Here is a 25,103-nt window from a genome sequence, read left to right as displayed (position 1 = left end):
CCCCCCCCCCCCCCCCCCCCCCCCGAACTTATTTTATGAATAATTTTTGGCTTACGTGGCACTATCATGTATTTTCCCAAATGTTATGGTAATCCTTATTCGTGTTATGCACATACGAAATTTCAAATATGAGTATTTAAAATAAAAATTGTACTTACATGATGTCCATCACTTATTTTCATAACCTCAAGAGGAAAAATTATTGGTCACATTTGTATGAATATATTTTTTTTTTTAAAAAATGTCACTTAGATTTGTTAACAAAATTGAGTGAAGTGAAATTAATACTACTAAGAAAATGTCACTTTCTCCCCAAATTTAAACTCTGAATGAATGGATTAGAAATGTTTCAATGATATCTGGTTATTTTGATTTCAAAATACAACAAACTATATGACAATATGTATTAATTATTTCAAAGCATTTGTCATATTTTCTTTCAAATATAATTATTTACTAAAAATATTAATTTAGTAATATTAATTCTATTTGACAACGTTGTATACTGTTTATACGATACACACGTGCAATGCACGTGCCATGAAATTAGTATTATCTTAAAAGCATGAACTTCTAACTTGAATATTAAATTACTATAATATTCCTAACTAATTAGGTTGTGAATTTGTTTAATGAGTTGTGACTTTTTCGATAAGTTGTGACTTTTTTTTAAGGATTGTGATTTTTCGATGAGTTGTGACCTTCCCAATAAGTTGTGACTTTTTCAAAGAGTTGTCACTTCTCAAAAAGGTCATGACTTTTCAGAAAACACATAAAAAAATTTTGTTCATACTGCCCTTTGATGACTATAAATAGAGAGACTTCCTCTCATTTTAAACCAACTTATTTTAATCTTCTACTCTTCTTCTTCTTGCATTGTTTTTTGTTATTTATTGTCGTTGAGTGAGTTCGAAGTTAAGACAAATATGAGATACCACTATTCTGATGAAATAAGTCGTTCTATCCTAAGAGGGTATATTACATAACCTCGGGTACTTGAGGAAAATAATTTTGATGATATAATTAATTTTTTTGCTTAATATATACATTAGTATGTAATGTTCCAATATATGAAGTTAACATGATGTAGTTTAAATTCATTTGTTTTTGTTAACAATTTCTCTTGTGATATAGATATATGCTTCTGAAAATCTTTTCCAAAATTTAGAGAATTGTCACGATTTGTTTTGATGCTCAAGACAAAAGAATGACTTTATTTATCAATATTACTTGTGTGATTTAGACTCTCATGAAGTTTGCTTCAAAAAAGTTATTACCATATAAGTATTTCCCTTTTGTTTTACTTATTTACTAGTATCTCTTAATATTTCAGTATTTGAGATGAAGAAAGGTTCATATGACTTGTAATAACACACTTGAAGTTTGTATTAGTATTATTTTTATAATTTATTTAATAATTAATTTTATGAGATAAATATTTTCATTAATGCAAATATATATTTGTATTTGGTTAAGTATTTGTCTTTGAATTTAAGTATTATATATGTCACAAATGTATTATCAAGTCAACAAGATCTTCTAATTTAAAATATATTTATTTTAAAATGTTTAGAGTTTTTTTTATGTTCACATGACATCCAAACAATTTAACGTGAAGAACACGTGCAAAGAACACCTAGTAAGATGACAAGAAAAATACAAAGCAAGTATTGTCTATAAGGTAATATTAGTGAGATAAGACTAATTACATGATTGAACCTTATCAAATTGATAAATATATACATTATTGCAATTAACTAATAAAATTTTTCATTGACCATCTTCATATGATTGTGTATTTAAATATACACATAATGATTCATGTTGAACATTCATAAAAGAATCTATAATATTATTATTTGGTAAACTTATTATTTAAATTTTCGCTTAAATAAACAATATACAATTTAATAAAACATGTATTTTGAAATTAATAGTCACATGCATTCTACTTGATAAGGTTGAAAAGGGCAATTTGATTCTTGTGGGTTGTGTTAGTTTCTACAAATTCCAACAAAAGAATGAAAAAATTGTTAACTTTTAAATATTTTGATACTGGTTTTTTTTTTTTTTGCTAAAAATGATATACTAATTTAGTTGGAATATAGGATGAATACTCTAGTTATTATTTTATTTATTAAAAACATGTATATGTATAAGAAACAAAACAAAATTCCTTGGGAAATCCTCTTTGGTCAAGCTGGTCTCTTTCCATCTCTGTGAAATAATTTGTTATGCATGGACATTTTCGTATTAGGGCTATAGAAATTCATCACTGCTACAGGGAAAAGATGTGATTTGTCGGCAAATTTTCAGTTAATTTTTTGGTAATTAGAGTAGAGTAGATTAGATTTTGGATATTTTCCTATGAAGAATCGGCGAACCAAAGTCGTTCTCCGGCACTTGCCGCCGACACTTTCTCAGTCTATGCTTCTGGAGCATGTTGATTCTCGCTTTGCTGGTCGATACAATTGGTTCACTTTTCGCCCAGCCAAGACCAGGTTAGGGTTTCCATTAATAGCAAATAGCAGGCTGCATTATTTTCTGTGATAGTTCTGCAAATATTTTAAGGTTTCCACTGCTCTCCTCATTCTCAATTGTTGACAACATTTATGTCCAAATTTCTTGTGCAGCCTGAAGCATCAAAGCTATTCAAAAGCCTATATTGACTTTCGGAATATGGAAGATGTCACTGAGTTTGCTGAGTTCTTTGATGGACACATGTTTGTCAATGAGAAAGGTAAAGCTCAAGCACAGTTACACCAGATTAATTGGGCATTTGAAAATCTTTGGTTGTCACCACACTATTATATGTTGCTTTATCTCTTATCTGATTCCTACTAGATTTATCTTGCTCACTGATCTGATATGATTGGCAAATTATTATGCTCATCTTCGCGGAATGTCTATACTAGGCACTCAGTTCAAAACAATTGTCGAGTATGCTCCTTCTCAGCGTGTCCCAAAGCACTGGCTCAAGAAGGATGCCCGTGAAGGGACCATATTGAAAGGTATTAAAATGATGAGCTGATTGCATGATGTGACATACATGCTATGTCCATCTTGCCTGCTGCTACATTAATTTTGTTGATGCACTTGTAGATCCTGCATATATGGAGTTCCTTGAATTTCTTGCAAAGCCTGTTGAGAATCTGCCGAGCGCTGAGATACAATTGGAGAGAAAGGAAGCTGAACGAGCTGGTTAGTCGGAACATGATTAGAACATTTCCCCACATTTTCCTACTGTCCTTGAGCATCAAATGGAGATCTGATCTATCAAAATGAGAGTTGGAGAGCAAAACATGAAGGTGGAGTGCATCATGTTCTCAAGAAACTGAAGTTCTACTTATTTCTATATTTCAGGCTCAGCAAAGGATGCTCCTATAGTTACTCCATTAATGGATTATGTACGTCAGAAAAGAGCTGTGACGAGTGGAGCTCGGGTGGGGAAACTTTCCTGTTTCAAAATTCAGAATCTTGGGATTCTCAAACTTTACCATTAAAGAACTAGTTTCTGCATGTTCTTGTAATATGCAGCTTTCTATTTATATTTGTCTGTGGTTTATATGTTGGATGCTTCTGCCATTGAATGTGTTAAAAAGAGAAACGGGAAAGTATTAGGTCTTGCACATCAATTTTGTGTTACCTTCAGTGACTTACTTGGGTACGGGAGCAACAGAGGAAAAGTTTCATAGTTTGGTCTAAATTGGATTGTTATAATGGAACTTCCTGTTTTCCTTTTATCTTATTGTTTCAGGTTGAAATGTGTCCTCAAATAATTGAATAATCTGTAAATATTCCTCTTTGAGCTACCTGTTGGTAAAATAAGTTTGTTGATTGTGTAGATTTTACCTGGATGAGCTTCTAATTTTGCTTAGTACAAAATAAAATGTCCCTGTTAATCTGGATTTTTCAGCAATGAATTCTTTTATACAAGGGATTGAAGTTTTGAGTGTTAATTATTTACAATTGCAGATGGTAATTGATAATATACAAGGAAAAAAATAGTGGGAAGAACCAGATATAGTCAAATAACATCTTGTGGTAAAGATTGTGTTGTGTTCTTCAAAAGCTGATTTGCGGACTATATTCAGTCTTTCTCTTCTGGAAGTTCCTTTGTTGGTCTTCCTTTGTTTACCTTTGTTTCTATGTAGAAGATTCCATAGCATTCTCTACCACTTCTCTTTTGATCTTGTATCTTTTGTCTTGTTAAATGAATTATGGTATATTTCTTTTGAGCATTTTCCCTTAAGTGTAATGAACGACACCAAGTTTATTGGCCTTGGTTTTTGACAGAAGTCTATCTCTAATGGAAAATCAAGTAAAAGTATTGGTGGTACAAGCTCAAGAAGTCCTAGCTCAACTGCATCTAGACGAGGCTCTGAAAAGAGAACTTCTACAACCATGGTACATGCTTTTCATCCCAAAGTTTGTTGCTATGAACTACTGTGATTAGTCCATGTCTTTTTACACCACAACTCTCTATACAACTTTTTATACATAATAAATTTTCCGGTTCAAGTTCAGAGAATATTAAGGCTTTCTGTGAGTGTAATATTCTTTACTCTTGAACTGCTTTCAACTGTTTTTCATTGTAATACCTGATCTGGATTGATCTATATGCCTGCTTGTAGATGAAGATGATGTCAAGCCTTCACCGCTCTTACTTTACTTTTGTACTTTGCAACTTTGCCTTATAATTGAGCTTTTCGATACTTGTTACCATTTTCTCTATAAATGCAAGGAAGCATAACATATTTAGTTTGGTCATAAAACTCACACATACGCGCACATCTAGATGCATATTTTTGTTCTTTTATCTTTTCATGTAGGTTTTAAACAATAAAGCTGCTGCTTGTTGGGAATTTTTCTATTCATTTTCATGTAGTTAGTATCTCATGTCTTGTATTACTTACGCAACTCCTTATTTCACAGTATGTTCAACGGGACAGTTCTAAGGCTGGCAACAGTAAGGACAAATCATATATTCTAGCGTCAAAATGTGGTAATCAGCAACTCTCTGACAAGTTTGGTGCTTCTGCTCCTGGATCTTGGATTGATGTAGTGGAAGGAGAAATTGGTATGTCTTATGTTTCTTACAGGTTTGCTACATACTGCAGTTGATGTCCATCTCCTTTTTTCTTATGTGTAATGGGTTTTTGAGTGTGTGTGTGTATGTGTGAGTTTGAGGAAAGTTTAACCGTCAAAATTTAAAAGATCTTTTAGGGGCGTTCAATTGGGATCTAGTATGTTTAATCTTTAATACTCAAGACATTTGGATCTTATGATTTGAATGTCTGCGTACGTTAATGCATTTGGGAGGGATAACAAGTGAAAGTGACAAATTGACTCGTGATGTTTTGTGGAGATTTAGATTAAAGCAGTGTTGTGAAAAGCGCGCTTCAAAGCGAGGCGACACTAGTGCGCTTCTTTCTCCTGAGGCGATGCGATCTGAAAAAGGCGCTCGCTTCAGATAAAGAAGCGAGAAGTGACACTAAGGCAAAAGCGCAATAAAGAGCGCTTTTATATAAAAAAGCGACAATTAGGGTTTTTTTTTAAAAAAATAGTTTTTTTTTAATCTGAAATATACAATATAACTTAATTTTTCTTTCACGACTCCTCTTTCGCTTCTTCTCTCTTCACGACCGCACCTGAGACTGTCTCTCTCTTCACACCTCGACCGCGACTGCAGGTAAGTTCTAACCGATGTTTATTAGTTCATCTCTATGAGTTCCTTTTCATCTGAAATATACAATCTTCGCCTTTGCTTCATCTCTATGAGTTTCTTTTCTCTTCACGATGCGACTGCTGTAGTTTTTTCTTCCTCTTCTCTTCTTCTCTTCATCTCTGCTGCGATCTGCTCTGTTTCTGTTCACAATTACTGACTGCCTCCTCTGTTTTTTTCAATTCTTTTGCTTTTTTTTTTTCGTTTTTATTTTGTGATCAGTGTGTATGCTAGCAGCTGTTTTTTTTAATTTTTTGACACTTCTGATGATGAAGAAGATGATGACCATTTATAACCCTTGGTAATGGCACTTGAAGAGTTTGAGGATCTTGTTGAAGAATAGGAGTTTGAGTCTTTGTGATTTAATAATGTTTTTGATTTTTTGCTTTATATGTTATGACTTATGAGTATTATTGACTATCTATTTTCTTTTTATCTAAGACTATATTACCTCTATTTAGTTATTTAATATTTTTTTTATTTTTATACTAAATGTCGCTTTTTTAAAAAAAAGCGCGCGCTTCGCTTCTTGCTTCTCGCTTCTGTGAAGCAAGCCCTCGTCGCTTTTTTTCGCTTCTCGCCTCCCAAAACACTGGATTAAAGGTAAAGAAATTGTACTGCTGGTACATATACTAAAACCAGTTAGATCTATATCATAACTTTGCTAGTGAAGAATCTGGATGTTGGAAACTTAACAAAAACTTGAGGAGGATCTAGGATGCACTCTGTAAAAGCAGGGTGGGTGGATATGGAGGGAGTTCTCTGTCTAGACCTGTGAGAAATATTGGAGAAGAATGTTATTGAATTGTGTCTCTACATTATTACATTGGAACCCTATTTATAGACACTACATAAGACTCCTTTTCCAACTAAGCCACTATGTTATAATCCTTTTTCATGTAATATTCTATATACTATTCCTATTCCTATTCTAAGTAGGATTATATATACTATTCTTGCTCCTGTTCATATTCTTATACCCCCCCTCAAGTTGGTGCATACAAGTCATATGCTTGTTATAAATGTAATTAATACGAGGACCGATGAGGGGCTTGATGAAGATATTTGCAAGTTGATCACTCGACTTTACAAAATTGACAGTCAATCTCATGTGCGTAGTCTCCTCAAGAAATATTGGATCTGATGTAGAATATCAATTAAATACAGAGTGATCAATTCCACTAGTAGTCATGCCAAATTTTTGAATTACTGTGCTGACTTCCCAAACCAAGCTTGAGAAGACTATTTCAGACCTTAAAATGATTGCTCAATCAACATACAAGGCTACTAGACTCCCCCCTACCAATAAAACTAGACAGTTGCTCCATATAGACTTCTTCCTCCAGATCATTGTAGAGAATCATTCTTAATGTCCAATTGATTAAAAAATCAACGACAAACAACAGTCATAGATAGAACAAGGCGGACATATGTTATTTTAGCCATGGGAGAGAGTATCAATATCACTCGAAAAATGTTTAGAACTATTCTAATCATATCTGAAAAGTCATTGGTAATACAAACGGTGCTAAATAGCATAGATATGAGAAAGTAGTCACCGGAAGATGCAAAGGGCTACACAAATTAGATATTATAAAGTAGTAACCGAAGTATGGCTTGGTGCTACAAAAATAAGATATGAGAAAGTAGTCACCAGAAGGATGGCACGGTGCTACATAAACTGATATGAGACGGTAGTCACCGAACAGATAGCGAGATGCCACACAAATTAGATACTCCCTCTTTCCCTTTTTAATTGTCCACTTTTGAATTGGCACACCTATTAAGAAAATAATTAATGACGTAGTGAGTTTACCATTTTACCCCTATTAATTATGAAGTGAATGAAAAGTTCTACATTTTTCAAAGTAATTAGTCATTGAATTGTGGGTATAATAGGTAAAAAAATTGCCCTTTCTTGATTTATCAAAATGGACAAGTAATTAGGGACAACTATAAAAGGAAAAGTGGACAAGTAATTAGGGACGGAGGTAGTATGAGACAGTAGTCACCGGAAAGATGGCACAGTGTTACACACAATAGGTATGAAAAAGTAGTCATCGAACGAATGACACCGTGCTACACAAATTAGATATGAGAAGGTAGTTATCAGAAGGATGACATGGTGCTACACAAAGTAGATATGAGAAAGTAGTCATCAAAAAGATTCAAGGTGCTACACGAATCGAATATGAAAAAATAGTCACTGAAAGATGGCACGGTGCTATACTAATTAGATATGAGAAAGTAGTCACCAAAAAGATGCACAGTGCTACACGAATCAAATATGAATAAATAGTCACCAAAAAGATGGCACAGACGCATTTGACACAAAATAGTCCTAAAAAGTCTCCGAAAATTGATTCATGGTGACTTGCCAGTTTTCTTCCCTAAATATAGGGTTCATGCATATATCATTGGTCCTTGTTGCGTCCAAATGCACACGCAAGTTTGGTTGTGCAAGTAATAAAGTAGCCCTTTTCAAGAGTCGGATGTTGTAACCACAGAGACTTAAGATTAGATGATATTTGATTTTTCCAATGACTATAATTTAAAGCAAGTGTTCCCAGAATGGTTGATGAATGTTTCTAAAGTAACGATTCAAAATATTTAGCTAATATGATTCAATTTCAAGTTGGAGTTAAAACAATGACAAGTGAATTTTCGGGCTGCAGTCTACTTTGAATTCATGCATACTATATTCTTTAACAGACGTCAATTAGTTAAATGTGTGATCATGCTCTCCCGACCTCTAATCGCCTACTGTAATTGACAGTCTAACTACATCTTTGAGTGGGGATATACAGAACAATTACCTAGCTTTACGTTTTCATCCTGTTTATCAACCAAGCAAGGTCTCTACGTATATCCCTATCCTAGATACAAATCAACCCTAATTCTAGAGAAGATCATGCTCCTTATATCACACGTTCTATCCTCTTATTCCTCTTCTGAGTTCAACTCAGACAATAAGTCTATTTCAACGGTGGCCGTCACAAAATACTAAATTAAGAACAAATGAGCAATTTATGCGATAAACAATTTCAATCCATCTAATTCAATACTATACAATCATCATGTAGCCACAACCGTACAACAAGGGAATTTAGCTTACTCATAATGTGATTCTCAATCTTCAAGAATTCAATAAACATAAGAGAAATCAATAGAAGCCAAGTCGTCGTTCTCCAAAAGCCTGAAAAATTAAAATAAAAATAATAACATCGGAGTCTATTTATTCAATGGGAAAAGTTGACTCCACCTCCGCATATGCTTTTTTCACTTTCTTGAATTCTTCCTTTCCGCAATGCGGAGAGGATACATACTCTTCTTCATCAGCAACCTTCGAGAGTGGAATAATAAATTCCCTCTCCGCGATGCGGAGAGGCTTCCCACTTTGAACTTCCTTTTATCCTTCGTGCCTTTTGATCGCCAATTCCACTTCACATGCTTCCCACTTTTGTGCTTTTTCTCTTGCTTCCCAACCTACTGTCAATAATCATAACGGTTGATCATAATGCAATAACATGAATCAAACACTATCAATACAATGAGAATTTGTCTTCGAACTCGGCTAAAGTATGAGTATTATTTTGTTTGTAGGCACATAAATATGCCCTAGATCAGTCCTACTTTTGTTAGCATAATCATTAGCCAAACGGACGACATAAATGAGTCATAGCTGCTCGCCAGCGTTGAAAGTTATTTGAATCTCTATCAGGATCGTAGATGTATCTCTTTGAGACCCTATTTGTAGACATTACATCAGGCTTCTTTTCCAACTAGGACACTACATTATAATCATTTTTCAAATAGGATTTGATATACTATTCCTATTCCTATTCGAGTAGGATTCTATGTGCTATTCGTGTTTCTATTCATATTCTAACAGCCTCCAAGCTTTTTATTTCTGTCTCAGTGTTTCATTTGTAGGAAAATAAGCTACACTAACTTGTGGCTGACTGGCTGAGACATTTGTTTTTCTTGAATTATATTTTATGCAGTAGTAAGACCAAGGAACTAAGACAATCATATATCTCTTTTTCTATGTTTTTTGTTGCTCAGTTAAAGCAAGCATCAATATGTATAAAGGTTCATGGACCAAAACATAAATGGACAGGAGAATAATTCTGTGCATTGATAGACCTATTACTTATGTACCTGGTTAGGCCTCTCTTTTGTGCCATTTGTCAATCTTGTTGAGAGGTACTCCCCAGAAGTAATTATATTATAATAAAGACTAGGATCAACTTAATCTTTCCTCCTTGATGTTCAGGCTCCACCCTTATACAAGTCACTAATCTACAATGTCAATACCAAATGACGCTAGAGAAGAAGGAAATACTATGCATAACCTGCCATATCACAAATATTTGTGCTATGGCGATTGGTTATCTTAGTGCTTGGGATTTCTCTTTGTGTGCTCGCTAGCTGATCTTGACCTTGAGTGAGGATATATATTATATGCAAAATGAGTAGACACGTTGCAAGTTATTTGAGTCTGTTGGACTTGGCTTTTGATTGGGTAGCTAAATTCTGTGAGTTCGGTTTGCCGGATAAACAGAGAATGTTCCGATTGGATTGTTGATAACATTTTTTTTGGAACTGGTAACGACTATATGTATGTGTGTGTGTATAGCTAAAGTTGTGCCTTAACAGTGCAAAAAAACTTCACAGAATCCCAGCAAGCCTAGGCTACTACTTCGCAAGGATCCTATCATATCAACGCGTGATTTAGCCTCAGCACAGCTTTCTTTACACCAAAAATAAAACAAAAGTAAACAGTTCATATTGATTTTCTCCACAAAGTTGTATTTGTCTTCAAAAGCTCTATAGTTCCTCACCTTCCAAATGGTGCACCATATGCAAGCAGTGACAAGTTTCCACTAACTGCCCCATCATTCTGGTTCCAACAGTTCAGTAAATCAACACTTGTTACTGGCATTGACCATCTGATTTCTACCATGTTCAAGAATAGTAGCCATAATTGTCAAGTAACAGGACAATGAATGAATAGGTGACTATTATTTTCCCTAGCAGCTCCGCACAAAAAGCATCTAGAACACAGTTGGAATCCCCTTTTTTGAAGTTTATCCTGTATGAGGCAAGTATTTCTCGATACTAGCCAAGAAAGCATACCACCTTTAAAGGAGCCTTCATCTTCCAAATGGATCTCCATGGCCACTGATTAGTCGACTTGTCTGTGCCTAATCAGAATGTTATAAGCAGAGCTTACAGAACAAGTTCCTTTACTGTTGGGCTTTCATTTAACTTATAAGTGAATCTTCAGTATGTTTGAACCCTTGGGATGATTCCAAGGTCTTGAAATATTTGACAACTCTTTCCAGCTCCCAGACTGGCACAGTGGCAATGCAAAAGTGTTCATTAATACTTCAAGATGATATGATATTCAGACAGGTGTTGTGATCAGATACATTAAGCGTCCAAAAATATAGCCAGCTCTCAATACAGGCTTCTCCACTTTAACCACTAGCACCACCAACGTACCCAGTGCTGTGTTGTCAAAGGCGCGCTAAGCTTCTCCCTCGTCTCTCTTCTTTGGCTAATGATGAAGCAAATTGTTAAAGTCAAAGTAGTCCATGATAGCATCTTTCATGCACATTGTTATTCACAGTATGATATTGTTTCCAAGCTTAGATATCATTTGAACGTAGAACCGGAATCCTTAATGCATTTGAATATTTCTTTGCATCTAGAAATTTATTGTCTTAAAACATGGACAGATATTAGCCACTTTCCTGAACCCAAAAAGGGATCTTTGTGCTGCCATCTCTAATGCTGCAGGGCCAATATGGAAGTATTTTAGGGGGAGGGTATTTTTTCTGTTGTATGAAAAAGAGTTGCATATAAATTCTGGGGTCATAAGCAGCTGCTGAATGGATTTTTCATTCAAAAAGGAGATCAATTAATAATCTTCAATGTTCTGATCAAAATAATATTTTTATTCAATTTTATGATGGATCTACAGAAGTGGGTGGCCCAAGTCTAAGTGGAGAAGGCAAAGGATAGCCTGATATAGTTACTAATTGAACCTGCCTGTCAGGTTACTTCTATCTTATATAAGCCAGTGTGGTATCTTGGATGCCAATTCTCTTGGTTGGAGGTTAGAGTGCTAAGTTTGGTTGAACTATAATCTATATGATTTGTGTAGAGATATTTTACTTGCACAAGGCGCTGTGCTTTCACCATTTAATTGCGAAGATAATCAGAATGTGCTGTCCTTTTTACCCTTTTTGTCATTGTAACTTATCCAAGCATTTTGTTTAAAGTATCTATAATGCTTTCTAATCTATTTCAGGTCGTTCAGTAACTTCTGATAGTGGGAAGAAGAAAATTCTGCTCTTGAAGGGGAAGGAAAAAGAAAGTCCTAATGTAAGTTTACATCTTTAGTGGCAGAAGGAGGAGCCTTTTCTTCTCGACTGTCTTTAATCGTGGCCTTGGAAAGAGAGGGTGTGGGGGTGTAAAGAGATGTAAGCACTGAAGGCCATTGACACTCCTTTTATCACTGTCCCAAGTAATATGATGGCATGTGCAGAATGGTAACCATTTTATTGGTAAAGGGAATGGAGACACGAGATATTAGAGCATGTGAAGAAGTTTTTTGACCAATACCATTTATTTTGAATGATTAAAGCCATCTGCTGTGTCGATGCTCTATTTGTTACTTCCAACAATTTTCAGACTTGCTATGACCATATGTTCATTGAATTAGTTGTTGCCTCTTTTCTGTATAGATTTGTTTGCTTTTCTTTTGAGGTGCCAAGTCTAAGAGTAGGTCCTGTTCCTGTTGGCTTTGCTTTTCTAAATAACAGCATTGCTAAAATATGTTCCATGTGGCTCTGTAATATAGTAATCCATTTTTGACAAAATTATGTGGATTACCCTGACAGAGAAAGGTGCCCTTCACGTAATATTGCTCCCTGGAGGATGATATACTTGTGTAAACTTCTATATTAGTAAACAAAAGACACAGTGATGTTCAAGACATTGTTCTGTACTTATATGTGCTTCCTCGACTGAATGAAAAATTCTGGAGGCATGACATTCTAAATTTTTTGGATTTTTGATGTGATTATCAGATTCTGCATGCTGCAGTTCCCTAATTAGAGAAAGTTTTTGCCACTACATAGTTGTTTAAGGATGTGCTTTTTTCACTGCTACTTTGTGTCACCAGGCATAACACATCGATGTCATCTCAGGTTAATTTGTTTAGTTTATATGTCTGCATCTTGGACTTACTCTTGTTTCTCTTAACTGTATAGGTTTCTGGTGGTTCATTAGCTCAACAGAATGTGTCATCTGCTCTCAAGAATTCACCTAGTTTATCTGCTCTGAAACTGAACCAGCACCAAGAGGTAGGTGGCAGAATCATCAGAAGTATTCTTCTAAAGGATGCCCGACAGAATCAGTCAGCATTTCAATCAGATCAAATACAGGATAAGGACATGAGACCTCCTCGGCCACCAAGTATGCAGTTGTTTCAGAAGGATACAAGTGGAGCTAATGAGGATAAGGTTGTTGGAAATGAAAAGCATGTTGTCCACATTGAGAAACAAGAAAGACGTTCTAGGAATAGAGATAGGCCTGATCGTGGTGTTTGGGCTCCTCTTCATCGCGCTGATAGTTCACAAGCCAGTAATGGATCATTATCATCTGGTAATCCTCAGTCTTCCCAAGTGCGGGAGTTTGTTGAAGGTTTGTTCATTCGTATTGCTAATAACTATCCTTCTTGATGTATATTCCCAAAATCTGCCTCTTAGGGATTGTTTGGTATGCTGGACAAACATGGATAGTCCTGGAAAATTTTAACTTGACTAATCTAAAAATTCCAATAATAAAAAAAGTATGATTTGCTGTACTTTTTTAATTTAAAAGAAAAGCATAGATATGAGTTTAGATAGTACTTTCCCATAATGAATAGAAAATAAGAGTTAAAACTACATATTGAACAAAATACAAATGCTACCTATTAATCTATGTACAATAAAATTATATAACACTCATTATTGTAAAGCTAAAGCGTGACATTATCTTTTGATTAATCTAAAGCGTGACATTATCTCCAATCGATCAATATCATCAATCGAAATTAACTTGATAAAATTATTATTTCAATGAGGATAAAAAAGGAAAGAAATAATATATTTAAAGTAGGAACTTTTTTGCAAATAATCAATAAAATGGTCCCATGGACCATAATTTTTTTAAAGAACTTTTAAAAATAAAATATATAAGAACTCATAAAATAATAACAATATAGCAAGTCATTAAGTTCATTACATCAGTAAGACATCAACTTACAAAGTACTGCTAGTTACTAGTGTACTAATATTGAATATGCAAGAAAAAAAATATAAAAAGAAGAAAAGGAAAATATAAGGAGATATATAGTACTAACATCTGTAATGGAGCAAACAAGTGGCTTCAGGTTGTAATAGAATATGAGAGGCAAAAATTGAAGATAAAGGTCTTCCTTTGAAAATAGAATAATATTTTGAAAAAATAAAAGAATTTAGGAAGTCATTTGGTACGTACATGGTGTAACTACCACAAATGCTCATCTTCCCCTTGAGAATTGGAGAAAGTATTTACTTCCCCTCATTTACACTCAATTTCATGCGCTAACCAAGTAAATTACTTGGCCAAACAAACAGGTCAAATGGTGTAACTACGCCAAATTATATCCAAATCCAATTAAAAAGTGCTCGTCCTGACTGGCCCGTATGCTTATTATTTTTATGCCTCTTCCAAGTCTTCTATGATTTCAAATGAGTGTATGCATCATTGTCTTACCTCGTAATTCTGTTACATGTTAATTGTATGGATGTTTACCTTTGGTTCAGTGTTATCCTCCTGAAATCATACTCTTATTTTTTGCTTCTGTAGGGGGTCAAGGAGAAACGAAAAATGATCTGCCAATTGCACGAGGTAGTGAGTTCAGACCAATTGGAATTGGGCGTCATACTAACTCTTCTACTGATAATGGTTAGTTTTGTTTTGGGCCGTGAGATGATTGTGCTGAGTTCTACATAAAATTGTGCTTAAGTTTGTCTTGCCTGTTAGTTATTGGTTCTTCTATGGTTACTTCTGTTAGAACATTTATACAATCCTATTAGAATAGAAATATGTTTATTCAATCCTATTAGAATAGGAATAGGTATATACAATCCTATTTAGAATAGGAATAAGAATACAAATAGAAATAGAATTAGTAAATAGTATCCTACTTGGTAAAAGAATGTTCTTTTCCTATATTTCTCACATGGTATCAGAGCCTCTGCGATCTTGGTAAACAATCAAGGAGCTTCCACTGTCGGCGGGCGGCTATTATCCACATATGACACCCGTCCGGCCAACATCATTCCGGTGTCTACTTTTGTGTAGTACTGTTCCATCTTTACAGTGACTACTTTTTCATATTTAATTTGTATAGCACCATGTCATCTTTCCGGTGACTACTTTCCCATTTAATTTTTGTAGCAGAGTGCCATCTTTCCGGTGAATATTTTTTCATCATTAATTTGTGTAGCACCATGCCATCATATCAGTGACTAGTTTCTCATATCGGATTTGTGTAACACAGTGCCATCATTTCGGTGACTACTTTTTAATATCATATATGTGTCACACCGTGCTATCTTTTTTGGCGACTACTTTTTTCATGTTTAATTTGTGTAGCACCGTGCTATACTTCCGGTGACTACCTTTTTTTTTTGCATATTTGATTTGCGTAGCATTGTGCATCTCTTCCGATTACTTTTCATATTTAATTTGCGTAGTATTGTGGATTTGTCCGAACTACTTTCTCATATCAGAGTTGCATAGCACCGTGTCATTTCGGTGACTCCTCATATTTGATTTGCGTAGTTCCATTCGTCTTTCCGATTACTCCTCAAACCTGATTTGCATAAGGTTTTACCATCATTCCGACCCTACCCATATTATTTCTCTTTTTCAATAGGGTAGTGCCATCAATCTGACCTTTCCGATATAATTTCTTTTTTCTAGTTGGGTTGTGCCATCATTCCGACCCGACCCATATAATTTTATTTTTTAGATTGTGACCACATTCAATCATCAAATCTAATACTCCAGCGGATGAGCATATTCTGACCAATTTTTTGGTGACCTTGTTTAATATTGACTCAATCAAATTCATTCCAACATGTGGTATTGTGCATCATATTAGAAGATTAAGCACATTGATATTGACAGTGCGCGTCAAATCCAGTATTTAATGAGAAGACAAACACATCGAGATTGACCGTAAATTTTGTGAAGTTGACTGATCAACTTGCATATATCTCACCAACTGCCTCATCGACCCTCGTATTAATTACATTTATAACAAGCTAGGTACATGAATCGTATGCACTAGCTTGAGGGGGAGTGTTAGAACATGAATAGGTTTATACAATCCTCTTAGAATAGGAGTAGGTTTATTCAATCCTATTAGAATAGAAACGGGTTACACAATCCTATTTAGAATAGGAATACGAATACAAATAGAAATAGGAATAGTAAATAGTATCCTACTTGGTAAAGGATTGTATTCTAGTGCCTATAAATTGGGTCTCAATGTAATAATGTAGAAACAATAACAATTCAATAATATTCTTTTCCTACATTTCTCACAACTTCAGAATTTTCTGATCAATTAAGGTAACTATAAACATGGTGGTCGTCGTGGTTTGAGGGATGTGGATGGCACTTCTATTGGGGAAGGAAAACCCGTGAGAAGGGGAGGCACTTCTGCTTACAATTCTCTTGAGGTGTGTTTTCTTTTTAAATTCTTATTTGTACTTTGATCTCTGATTTTCCCTTGTACATTTACTGATGTACTTGCATGGACTATGATATCAATGCAGAAACAAGTGTGGGTTCAAAAGTCAAGTTCTGGTTCTTAGTTTGTTATTTAATGGTAAGTTTCAATAAGGTCCATGTGGTGTCTACTTTCATTCTACTTCAACTTTTTTCTTCCATAGACATACATGTTAGGTAAATGGATTGTGAATGTGTGGCATCAACCGCTACACATCCGAAATAGCTGATGCCTTTAATTATAAGGTTAGGTATGATTATTTGCATCTTTTCAATTTCATGGTGGGAATGCCTGGGACCATCTTTGGGGTAAGTGCAGTCTACTAGGTAAAACATGCCATTTTATTTTGTTAGAACAAATAAACAAGCAATGTGTGTTCAACGATAAGCAATGCTATGTCTTCATCTTCTTGCTTAAATTGCTTCACCAAGTTGTTTGGAATCTAGAGCTGCTAAAATTTAAAAGTTTGAAGTAGTTTGTAAAGATGGGGTGAGGAGTGATGCATATACCCTGTGTGTTGCAGTTTTAGGTTTCGTCTAAAGCTGCTTAGGGAAATGGAATTTAGTGGCCCATTCTTCTTTTATCATATGTTGTCAGAGTTGATAGTCCCGACACTATTTCCAGTTATGTTTGGGTTCTGTTGTACTTCTGTATATATTTTGGTCGTTGGTCTAACTGGAATAAATATACCTGCCAAGTTTAAAGGCAAAAAGTGTGAAAAACAATGATGCCGGGGATTAACTGAGAAGCGGCGAAGCACACAGATGAATTGCACAGTTCACCTAAACTACAATATAAGTTTTACATATGTGACTATAGTGCCTAGAACATTAAATTGCAATTAAAATTAATGATTTCAACCACCCACTGTATAATAACGACAACAGTAATTGAATAATTAAATTGAAATTGAAATCAGTAATTTTAAGCACCCAAAAAATTATAATATGACTATATTAGTACCATAATTCAAAGTAAACGTTGTTAAAATAAAATTTCAAGCGAGAACTGTAAAAGATCACTTCAATAGCAGATTAAAAGGATGATAAAAGAATTGATTTTAATATTTGTAGTATTCAGTTTCATATGTAATTGCTTTAGAATGTGTTCGGTATGAAGGAAAATACATAAGCAAAAAAAGTTATCCTAAAAATATTTGTATATAATTTTTTTTTCTGATGACAAGGGAAACCACAGTCGCTACCCTATGGGTGCGTACAGGGTAAAACCCCCGCTCCTATGCAATAGCTCGCAAACCACATAGGAGAGGTAACCCGCACTAGGCAAGTCCGGTGCGAGCTCGACCCATGAGGCAAACCCCTTACTTTCGCTGGCAAGGGGTTTCGAACTTGAGAGCTTCAACATGGAAGTCCCAGCCCAAACCACTTAGCCATCCCGAAGGGATATTTGTATATAATTTTGACAAATACTATGGGGGTTGGGGCTGGGGTAGGGGTGAAGATGACTAGATGATGTGTGTTGTTGAAGGTAGGGAAGATACAATCAATGTGGAACTTATTCTCCCTACTTACACCAGAGAAGTTATTTTCCTCAACTTTACGGAACTTCTTTTCCTAGAGGATATTTTCTAATTCTTTTGACCAAGCGGACACGGAAAAATTAAAAAAGATTTAATTAATACTAACTACTAAGAGAGTAGAAGGGAAAAACAAAAGAGAAACCCAAATATAGAAGTATAAGAAGATGGCTCCAGTGTTACCAAAAGCAAAGAGCATTAAAAAAAAAAAGAAACTTTGAAGTCCATTGGGGCTTTAAGCGCAAATAAAGTGTGGGCTTTAAGAAAAAAAGGTGAAAAGGTAGAAAAAATTACAAATATATATGTTTAGCCCAAGATTGATGATTTTTTTTAAGGTAACTTGTATTATGAACAAAAGGAACACTCAGAAAGTATTCCAGTAATACTTACAACAAAATTACAGAGGGAGAGGAGTCCCTACTAAGCTTCATAAATATCTAAAGTACTAGGAATATCCTCTTCTTCTTGAGTATATCCGTGTTTACACCAAAAAAAGAAAAACACTAGACAGTTCATCTTAAGTTCTGCAGAGAGCAACTCTTGTTTACGGAACATCTTTGGTTCCTTTCCATCCATATAGTCCACTAAATGCAGGCTGGGATGATCTTCCATCTCCCTGTGCCCGAATGATTCCCATCTCTATTCCAGCAAGCTAGAGTCTCTTTGATGCTCCTTGGCATAGTCCATCTTATGCCTCTTAAATTGATGAAAATCTGCCATAACTTCAGAGTCTCTCTACAATGTAGAAAGAGATGATTTATTGTCTCAATCTCACATTCACAAAAAGAGCACCTAGAGCAAAATTGACGACCTCTTTTCATAAGGTTCTCCTGGGTGAGTGTCGCCTGTTTGGCTAGTAGCCATGTGAAACATGCAACCTTGAAGGATACCTTGACTTTCCAGATCATCTTCGAGGGCCAGCGACTACTCTGAGAGACTGATCTTTGTGATGTCTTGTAAGCTGAACCAACTGAAAATCTGCCTTGCTTGTCTGGTGGCCAAAATAGATTATATTGTCCTCATTGGGAGTTAAATCTTTCTATTGCTCCAGAGTATTGAGCAGTTCAGCCACTGTTAATTTCCCAGTGTCTCCTAAACCTGAGATCCCATCCTTGACCGTCTCTCATTTCTCTAGTTGTGGATATCTTTTGAAGGCTCAGGTTGAACAAGTCCGGATACTTGTTCTTCAAAGTTTCTTGTCTAGCCCACACATCTTCCCAAAATAGTGTTTTCCCCTTTCCCACCTTGATTTTACCGTTGTTTGCAAACTTGATCTACTGACTTCTAATAGACCTCCATTCTCCAGTCCCATACGGTTGTGTGGGCATGTAGGTAGTTCATTTGTTCTCCATTCCAAACCTAGCCTTGGTTGTCTCCTTCCATGGTACTTGTTCCTCTGATGCAAATCTCCATAGCCATTTCATCAGAAGGCTTTGATTCTCCAGTTTTAGGTTCCTTATCCCCAGACCCCCTACTTTTTTGCTTTGAATGACTTCATCCCCACTTTACAAGATGATTTTTGTGCTCATAGGATCACAGTTCCCTTGCCACAAAAAATGTCACCAGATAGCATCCATTCTGTCAATCACATTTGCAGGCATTGAGGAAACTGACATCATGTATGTAGGAATGGCATCCAACACACTGATGATGAGAGTAACTCTTCCACCTAGAGACAAATATTTGCTTTTCCAATTCACTAGCTTCTTCTCACATTTCTCCAGAACATTGTTCCATATGCCGTTTGACTTTCTCTTGTCCCTCAAGAGCATGCCAAGGTACAGTGAGGGAAGTTCTATCTTTCCCCTGAGGATACTTGCTAACGCATTTATGTTGGGCACCTTATTAACGGGGTAAGTAGAACTTTTCCCCCTGTTGATGTGTAATCCTGAGATGGATTCGAACAATATCAATGATTCTTAAATACTTTAGTTCCATCTCTCTGCATCACAAAAAATCAGGTGTCATCAGCATATTGTAAGTGTGATATGGCCAAGCCCTGTCTGTCATTCATGTTGGCATTGAAACCTCTAATCCATCCTTTCGTTTGGGCTGTTCTGAGCATATCATTTAGTCCTTCCATTGGCAGAATAAAGAGAAAAGAGGATAGGGGGTCCCCTTGTCTTAATCCTCTCTGAGATGAGAAGAACCCAGAAGGAGATCCATCTATCAGAACGGAAAACTTCACAGTCGTGATGCAGAATTTCATCCATTTTCCACCAAAACCTATATTCTCCAAAGTCTTCCGGAGGAATCCCCGGTGAAGGTGATCGTAAGCTTTTTCAATATCTAACTGACAAAGGATCCCTGGGACCTTGCTGTTCTTTTTGACATTAACACACTCATTTGCAATCAAAATTGCATCCATAATCTGTCTGCCTTTTATAAAGGCCAATTGCTGAGCATCCACCAGCTTGGAGACTACTTTCTTGAGCCTTTCGGTCAGAATTTTGATAGGATCTTGTAAATGCTTCCTATAATGCTTATGGGTCTGAAGTCCTTCAACTCCTTCGCCCCAATTTTTTTGGTATCAGTGCTATGAGGGTCACATTGAAACTTTTTTCAAAAAATGAGCATGAAAGTTTTGTACTGCTGCAACTACTTCTTTGTTGACCACATCCCAACAAGCTATAAAAAATGCCATGGTGTAACCGTCAGGATCTGGTGCTTTATCCGTGCACATGCCATAACACAATCCATTATTTCCTTTTCACTGAACTGTTCTTCTAGCATAATGTTATCCATCTCATTTACCATAGTACCAGATCTGGGACTGAATTGGGGTCTCCATCTCTTTCTGATAATTATAAGCATAAATTATAAAAATATGAACAAAGAAATTGAAAAAAATATGATGATACAGTAAAGTATCAATTGTTTAGCCCTGCCTCTTCAGAAGAGGCTCATTGGCAACGAAAAATATGCGTTAGAACCTTGATGAGGACATTGAAGTGCACATTAAACGAGGTGAATCGCTCAACACGTTGTGAGCCTCACTTCAGGGCTTAAGCACACCTTAGAAAACACTGCCCTACACTAGAAGTAACAGAAGACAAGACATTGTCTGAAGAACAACAAGAACGAAGAAGAAACAAAAGAAACAGATAAACAAGTAGTAGAAGAAGAGGCTTTGCATAATTGAGGAGTTCAATCAAAGAAAATGATGAAGTTTATGTGGAGCGGAGTCCTAGTACTTACAATAAATCTGTAACTTTTTTATCTTTAAACTGAATTCAACGAAGCGAGTGCAGTTCTGGTAGGGATTACTTTGCACCTCACCTCAAGTTATGCACATCGCATCTCCCATGAAGCCATAAACCCTCTATTCGGATCTCTCCATTGCTTTAAACAACAAAGGGGAGGTTTTTAACAATACTGTATATTTCATGCCTTCTCATTGACTCTTGAAGGTTATGGATTTTCCTTGTGGCTAAAAAGAAATTTTGCATTTCCCGGTTAGGATCATTAGTGGGTTTTATCAAAAATAATTCTAAGATTGCTCTTGTTTGAGAGTTAAGAGTGTTACTTGTCCTGTTTAATCCAATTGTCACCAAAATATCAGTATTGTTATGTTAAAGGATATTTATTCTGTATCATATTCCTCGTATTACTTTGTGCCTCACTGTCCATAGTGTGTGCTTCATAAATTTTAGTGAATTCGCTTTTGCCATGAGGCGATGACACCTCACTTTGTATCTCTCTGTTACGTTAGCAACAATCAGATTGGTTTTAATAATGTTTAGTGTTTACTTCATGCTTTTAATGGACCTTTGATGGTTATGCATTCTCTGATGGCTAAAAAGAATCTTGCATTTCTAGACTAGGATCACTTTTTTTTTTAAAAAAAAATATCAAATATGATTCTAATATGCTCTTGTTTGAGAAGTTACGTGTTTCTTATCTTGTTTAATCCAAAAGTCCCCACAAATATCAGTATCGGTATGTTGTATACTTTCTTCACATATTGATTCTCCGTCTTCCTATACCTCAGTGGTTGTGTTTTTTTGTTTTTTTTTTTAAAAATCAGGTAATGTTTTGTATTCAAGCTAGTATGAAAAACCATATTTACAAGAGTGAGATTCGATACAGAGTATGTCAAAACTAAATCAAACCTAAACGGTGTCTAGCACATCTTAGGATTGATTCTATTTACCTAGACTATAATTTAGTACACCAAAAGAAAAATAACAAAATACAATTTAGCTTAATCTTTTGTATTAAATTGCACTGTCCTCAAAGCATCTATCATTTCTTTCTTTCCAAATTGTCCACCGTATACATGAAGGGTTGATCCTCCATCTCTCTCTGTTACTGGCTCCAGTTCCAGCTACCTCCCAGCTAAAAAGAGTGTCAACAATCTTGCTTGGCATTACCATGCTATGCCCCTAAGATTGATGAAAATCTTCCATAGTTGATCTGTGATACTACTGTGTAGGAACAACTGATTTACCGTCTCAGCTTCCTTTTCACATAAGAAACATCTTGAGCATAGTGACAATCTTCCTCTTAATCAAATTCTCATGAGTCAGAACACTTTCTTTAGTTAGAAGCCAAGTAAAACATGCAACCTTATATGAAATCTTGGTCTTCCAGATCTGTTTCCAAGGCCAAAAAGTATTCATTGGTTCTATCTGATTCAACAACTTATACCCTAAGCTGACTTTATAAAGTCCTTTAGGGTGTCCATTCCACCACAAACAATCTACACCTTCTTGCATCCCTTGAAAGCTTTCTAGTTGTTTGAATAGTTCAACCACTCTTGGGATCTCTCCCAATCATTCATCCCTCTTCTGAATCTCATGTCCCATCCTTGTTGAGTCAACATCTTAGCTACTGTATTGTGTTGATCTTGAGCAAGGTCAAAAGCATCCGGGAACAGTTCTTGCAATGACCTTGTCCCTATCCATTTATCTTTCCAGAATTTGGTTCCGACTCTATTGTGCACTTTGATCATTGAGTGTTTTAAAGAAAAGGCCAGAAGGCCCTGATGGATCTCCTCAAACTGACTCCATATGGAGCGGTGACCTCCTTGGATACCCAACAATCTTATTCCCCATATTTGCTATTTATGACACTGCCCCATAGGGTTTGAGGCTCTTGTGCATATCTCCATAGCCATTTGATCTTCAAAGCTTTGGACGGGTGTTGTTGCAGATTCCTGATGCCAAGCCCACCTTGTTCTTACTTTTTTCCTTGTTTCCTTGCCATAAGAAGGACCTTCGGATCTTGTCTAGTCTTTGAACAACGCCTAAAGGAATTGGGAAGAGTGATAGCATTGGTAGTGCATCTAAAACTGCATTTACCAGTCTGAGTCTTCCCCCCGTAGATAAATACTGAGACTTCCACCTGTTCTAATTTTTTCTCACACTTTCCAGTACAGGGTCCCATATCCCTTTGGATTTTGACTTTGCTCCCAGGGGTATACCCAAGTAGATAGTGGGGAGCTTCCCACTTCACCTCCTGGTATCATGGCTAGTTGCTCCATATTAGGCACGTGATTTATGGGGTATATGTAATTCTTTCTCCAATTAATGTGAAGACCTGAAATGGCTTCAAACAGGATTAGAATCACTTAAATACTTCAGCTGTTCTTCTTTTGCATCACAAAAGATTAAGGTGTCATCTGCATATTGAAGGTGGGTGATCTTCATACTTGGGTTGTTGAATCTGGCCACTTATGGGTTGTGTCCTTTTCTTTCTCATTTATGGTTTACCATGCCACTTAGTTTGATTTAGGTACCAAACTCTTGGAAATGTTACCTAGGCAACACCCTTCCCTCCCGCCCAAAGGAAAAAAAGAACTTTCAGGGGCAGGTCCATGTTGGAAAGAGAGAAATATGTCTGATTGAAAAGTTTACTTGTTGTGAAGTCTTCAATAGTATTATCTAGTGTATCTACTTAAAAATGAACTCTCAAGAACGTAAATGCATTTTATTATGGTTGAGAAGTAAGCCATTTCGTGATGTTCTTCAATAGTATTATCTTGTTTTTCTACAGTGAAATGCTTGGTTGTTTACCATATCAAGTATACAGATAGTGGCAACTCTCTTTGCTTGACGAACAGGTGTAAGCAAGGTTGCTGGAGCAAAGATGTGGGTTCGAAAAACTCAAATGGAACTTCCATACATCAGGGTGCTACAGCTACTGGTGTTCACCTTTGAACTAATCTTTGACCTTATTGAATCATAGATTGCCTGAAATAGGAGCGATCGGGAAGGAAGTCATTAATGACATATCACCACGATTTTCAGCTGGTGTTCCTTGTGATGCCATCTTTTCACCTCAGGGCTGTGGATATCCTCATTCCTGCCTTTGACTCGGCTGATTATCAAGAAAATATAGTTTCTTAGATGGGAACTTAAACTTTTGTTGAACTGTAAATACAAATGTATGATCATGTTAAGTGCCCACACTACTTAATTCATGTCTGTAAGCCCATGTTATTTCTAGGCTTGACTGGTTGTGAAACAGAAGCTTGTTTGAGTTGGTGTTATCTAAGCAGATGCAAGCACTGAAGCATTGAAAAGTTGGATTCCCATTGTTCGTGTGTTGTTGGGGCGTATTGGTAAATGTAAGAGCATTTTGGTGTTGATCCATCAGTTGGCCAAATCATATGTTCAGTTTATATATTAAGCAGTTTTTCTATCTGTAGGTCGTTAAATATGCTTTTGTTCAATCCACTGCTTGTTTCTGATATTTTGGCTCTGGTAAAGTTTGAGGGAAAGATCATGTGATTTGGCCTGTTACCGAACTGGCCTTCGTCCATACTTCTTCCTTCCACTTTAGTCATTGATGACTTCTTCGCCAGTAATGGTTACACTCTTCACTTTCACTGAGCTGCCCCTTTGGCTCTAGCAGCTCGTACTAACTACGTAGGAAGTAAGGATTAACCCAATCTTATATGAAACAAAAAACTTGTTGACAAGGTTTGGAGGCTCCATTATATTTTGAATACATACAAACCCTGAAGAAGGAAAATTGGCAAGGGCTTGTCTGGA

General features: G+C 35.9%; 1 protein-coding gene across 7 annotated transcripts; it reads left to right on the top strand.

The window, feature by feature from the left end:
• Window positions 1-2,137: 2,137 nt before the first annotated feature.
• On the top strand, window positions 2,138-24,766 carry LOC107002474 (regulator of nonsense transcripts UPF3-like). 7 transcript variants are annotated; one of them, XM_015200520.2, is made up of 13 exons: window positions 2,138-2,501; window positions 2,634-2,740; window positions 2,916-3,011; window positions 3,103-3,201; window positions 3,364-3,443; window positions 4,297-4,407; window positions 4,936-5,080; window positions 12,045-12,118; window positions 13,009-13,402; window positions 14,633-14,674; window positions 16,409-16,518; window positions 16,615-16,667; window positions 24,103-24,766. In XM_015200520.2, exons 1-12 carry the CDS (start codon window positions 2,368-2,370, stop codon window positions 16,651-16,653), a joined length of 1,431 nt encoding a protein of 476 aa, XP_015056006.1. In that variant the 5' UTR covers window positions 2,138-2,367; the 3' UTR covers window positions 16,654-16,667; window positions 24,103-24,766. The 7 variants fall into 7 exon arrangements, with proteins under 7 accessions (XP_015056006.1, XP_015056004.1, XP_015056001.1 ...); XM_015200518.2 differs by having other exon boundaries at window positions 13,009-13,441; XM_015200515.2 differs by having other exon boundaries at window positions 2,139-2,501; window positions 4,300-4,407; window positions 13,009-13,441; window positions 14,633-14,731.
• Window positions 24,767-25,103: the final 337 nt, after the last annotated feature.

This window comes from Solanum pennellii, chromosome 10 (assembly GCF_001406875.1).
Source record: "Solanum pennellii chromosome 10, SPENNV200".
NCBI lineage: Eukaryota > Viridiplantae > Streptophyta > Magnoliopsida > Solanales > Solanaceae > Solanum > Solanum pennellii.
This window is presented reverse-complemented; position numbering and strand designations above follow the sequence as displayed.

Excerpts from the sequence above, each read along its gene's own strand:
- LOC107002474 (XM_015200514.2), top strand. The coding sequence starts at position 2,368 with ATGAAGAATCGGCGAACCAAAGTCGTTCTCCGGCACTTGCCGCCGACA. Across the intron at positions 3,444-4,296 it reads CTGTGACGAGTGGAGCTCGG|AAGTCTATCTCTAATGGAAA; the intron begins GTGGGGAAACTT and ends GGTTTTTGACAG. Across the intron at positions 5,081-12,044 it reads TGTAGTGGAAGGAGAAATTG|GTCGTTCAGTAACTTCTGAT; the intron begins GTATGTCTTATG and ends AATCTATTTCAG.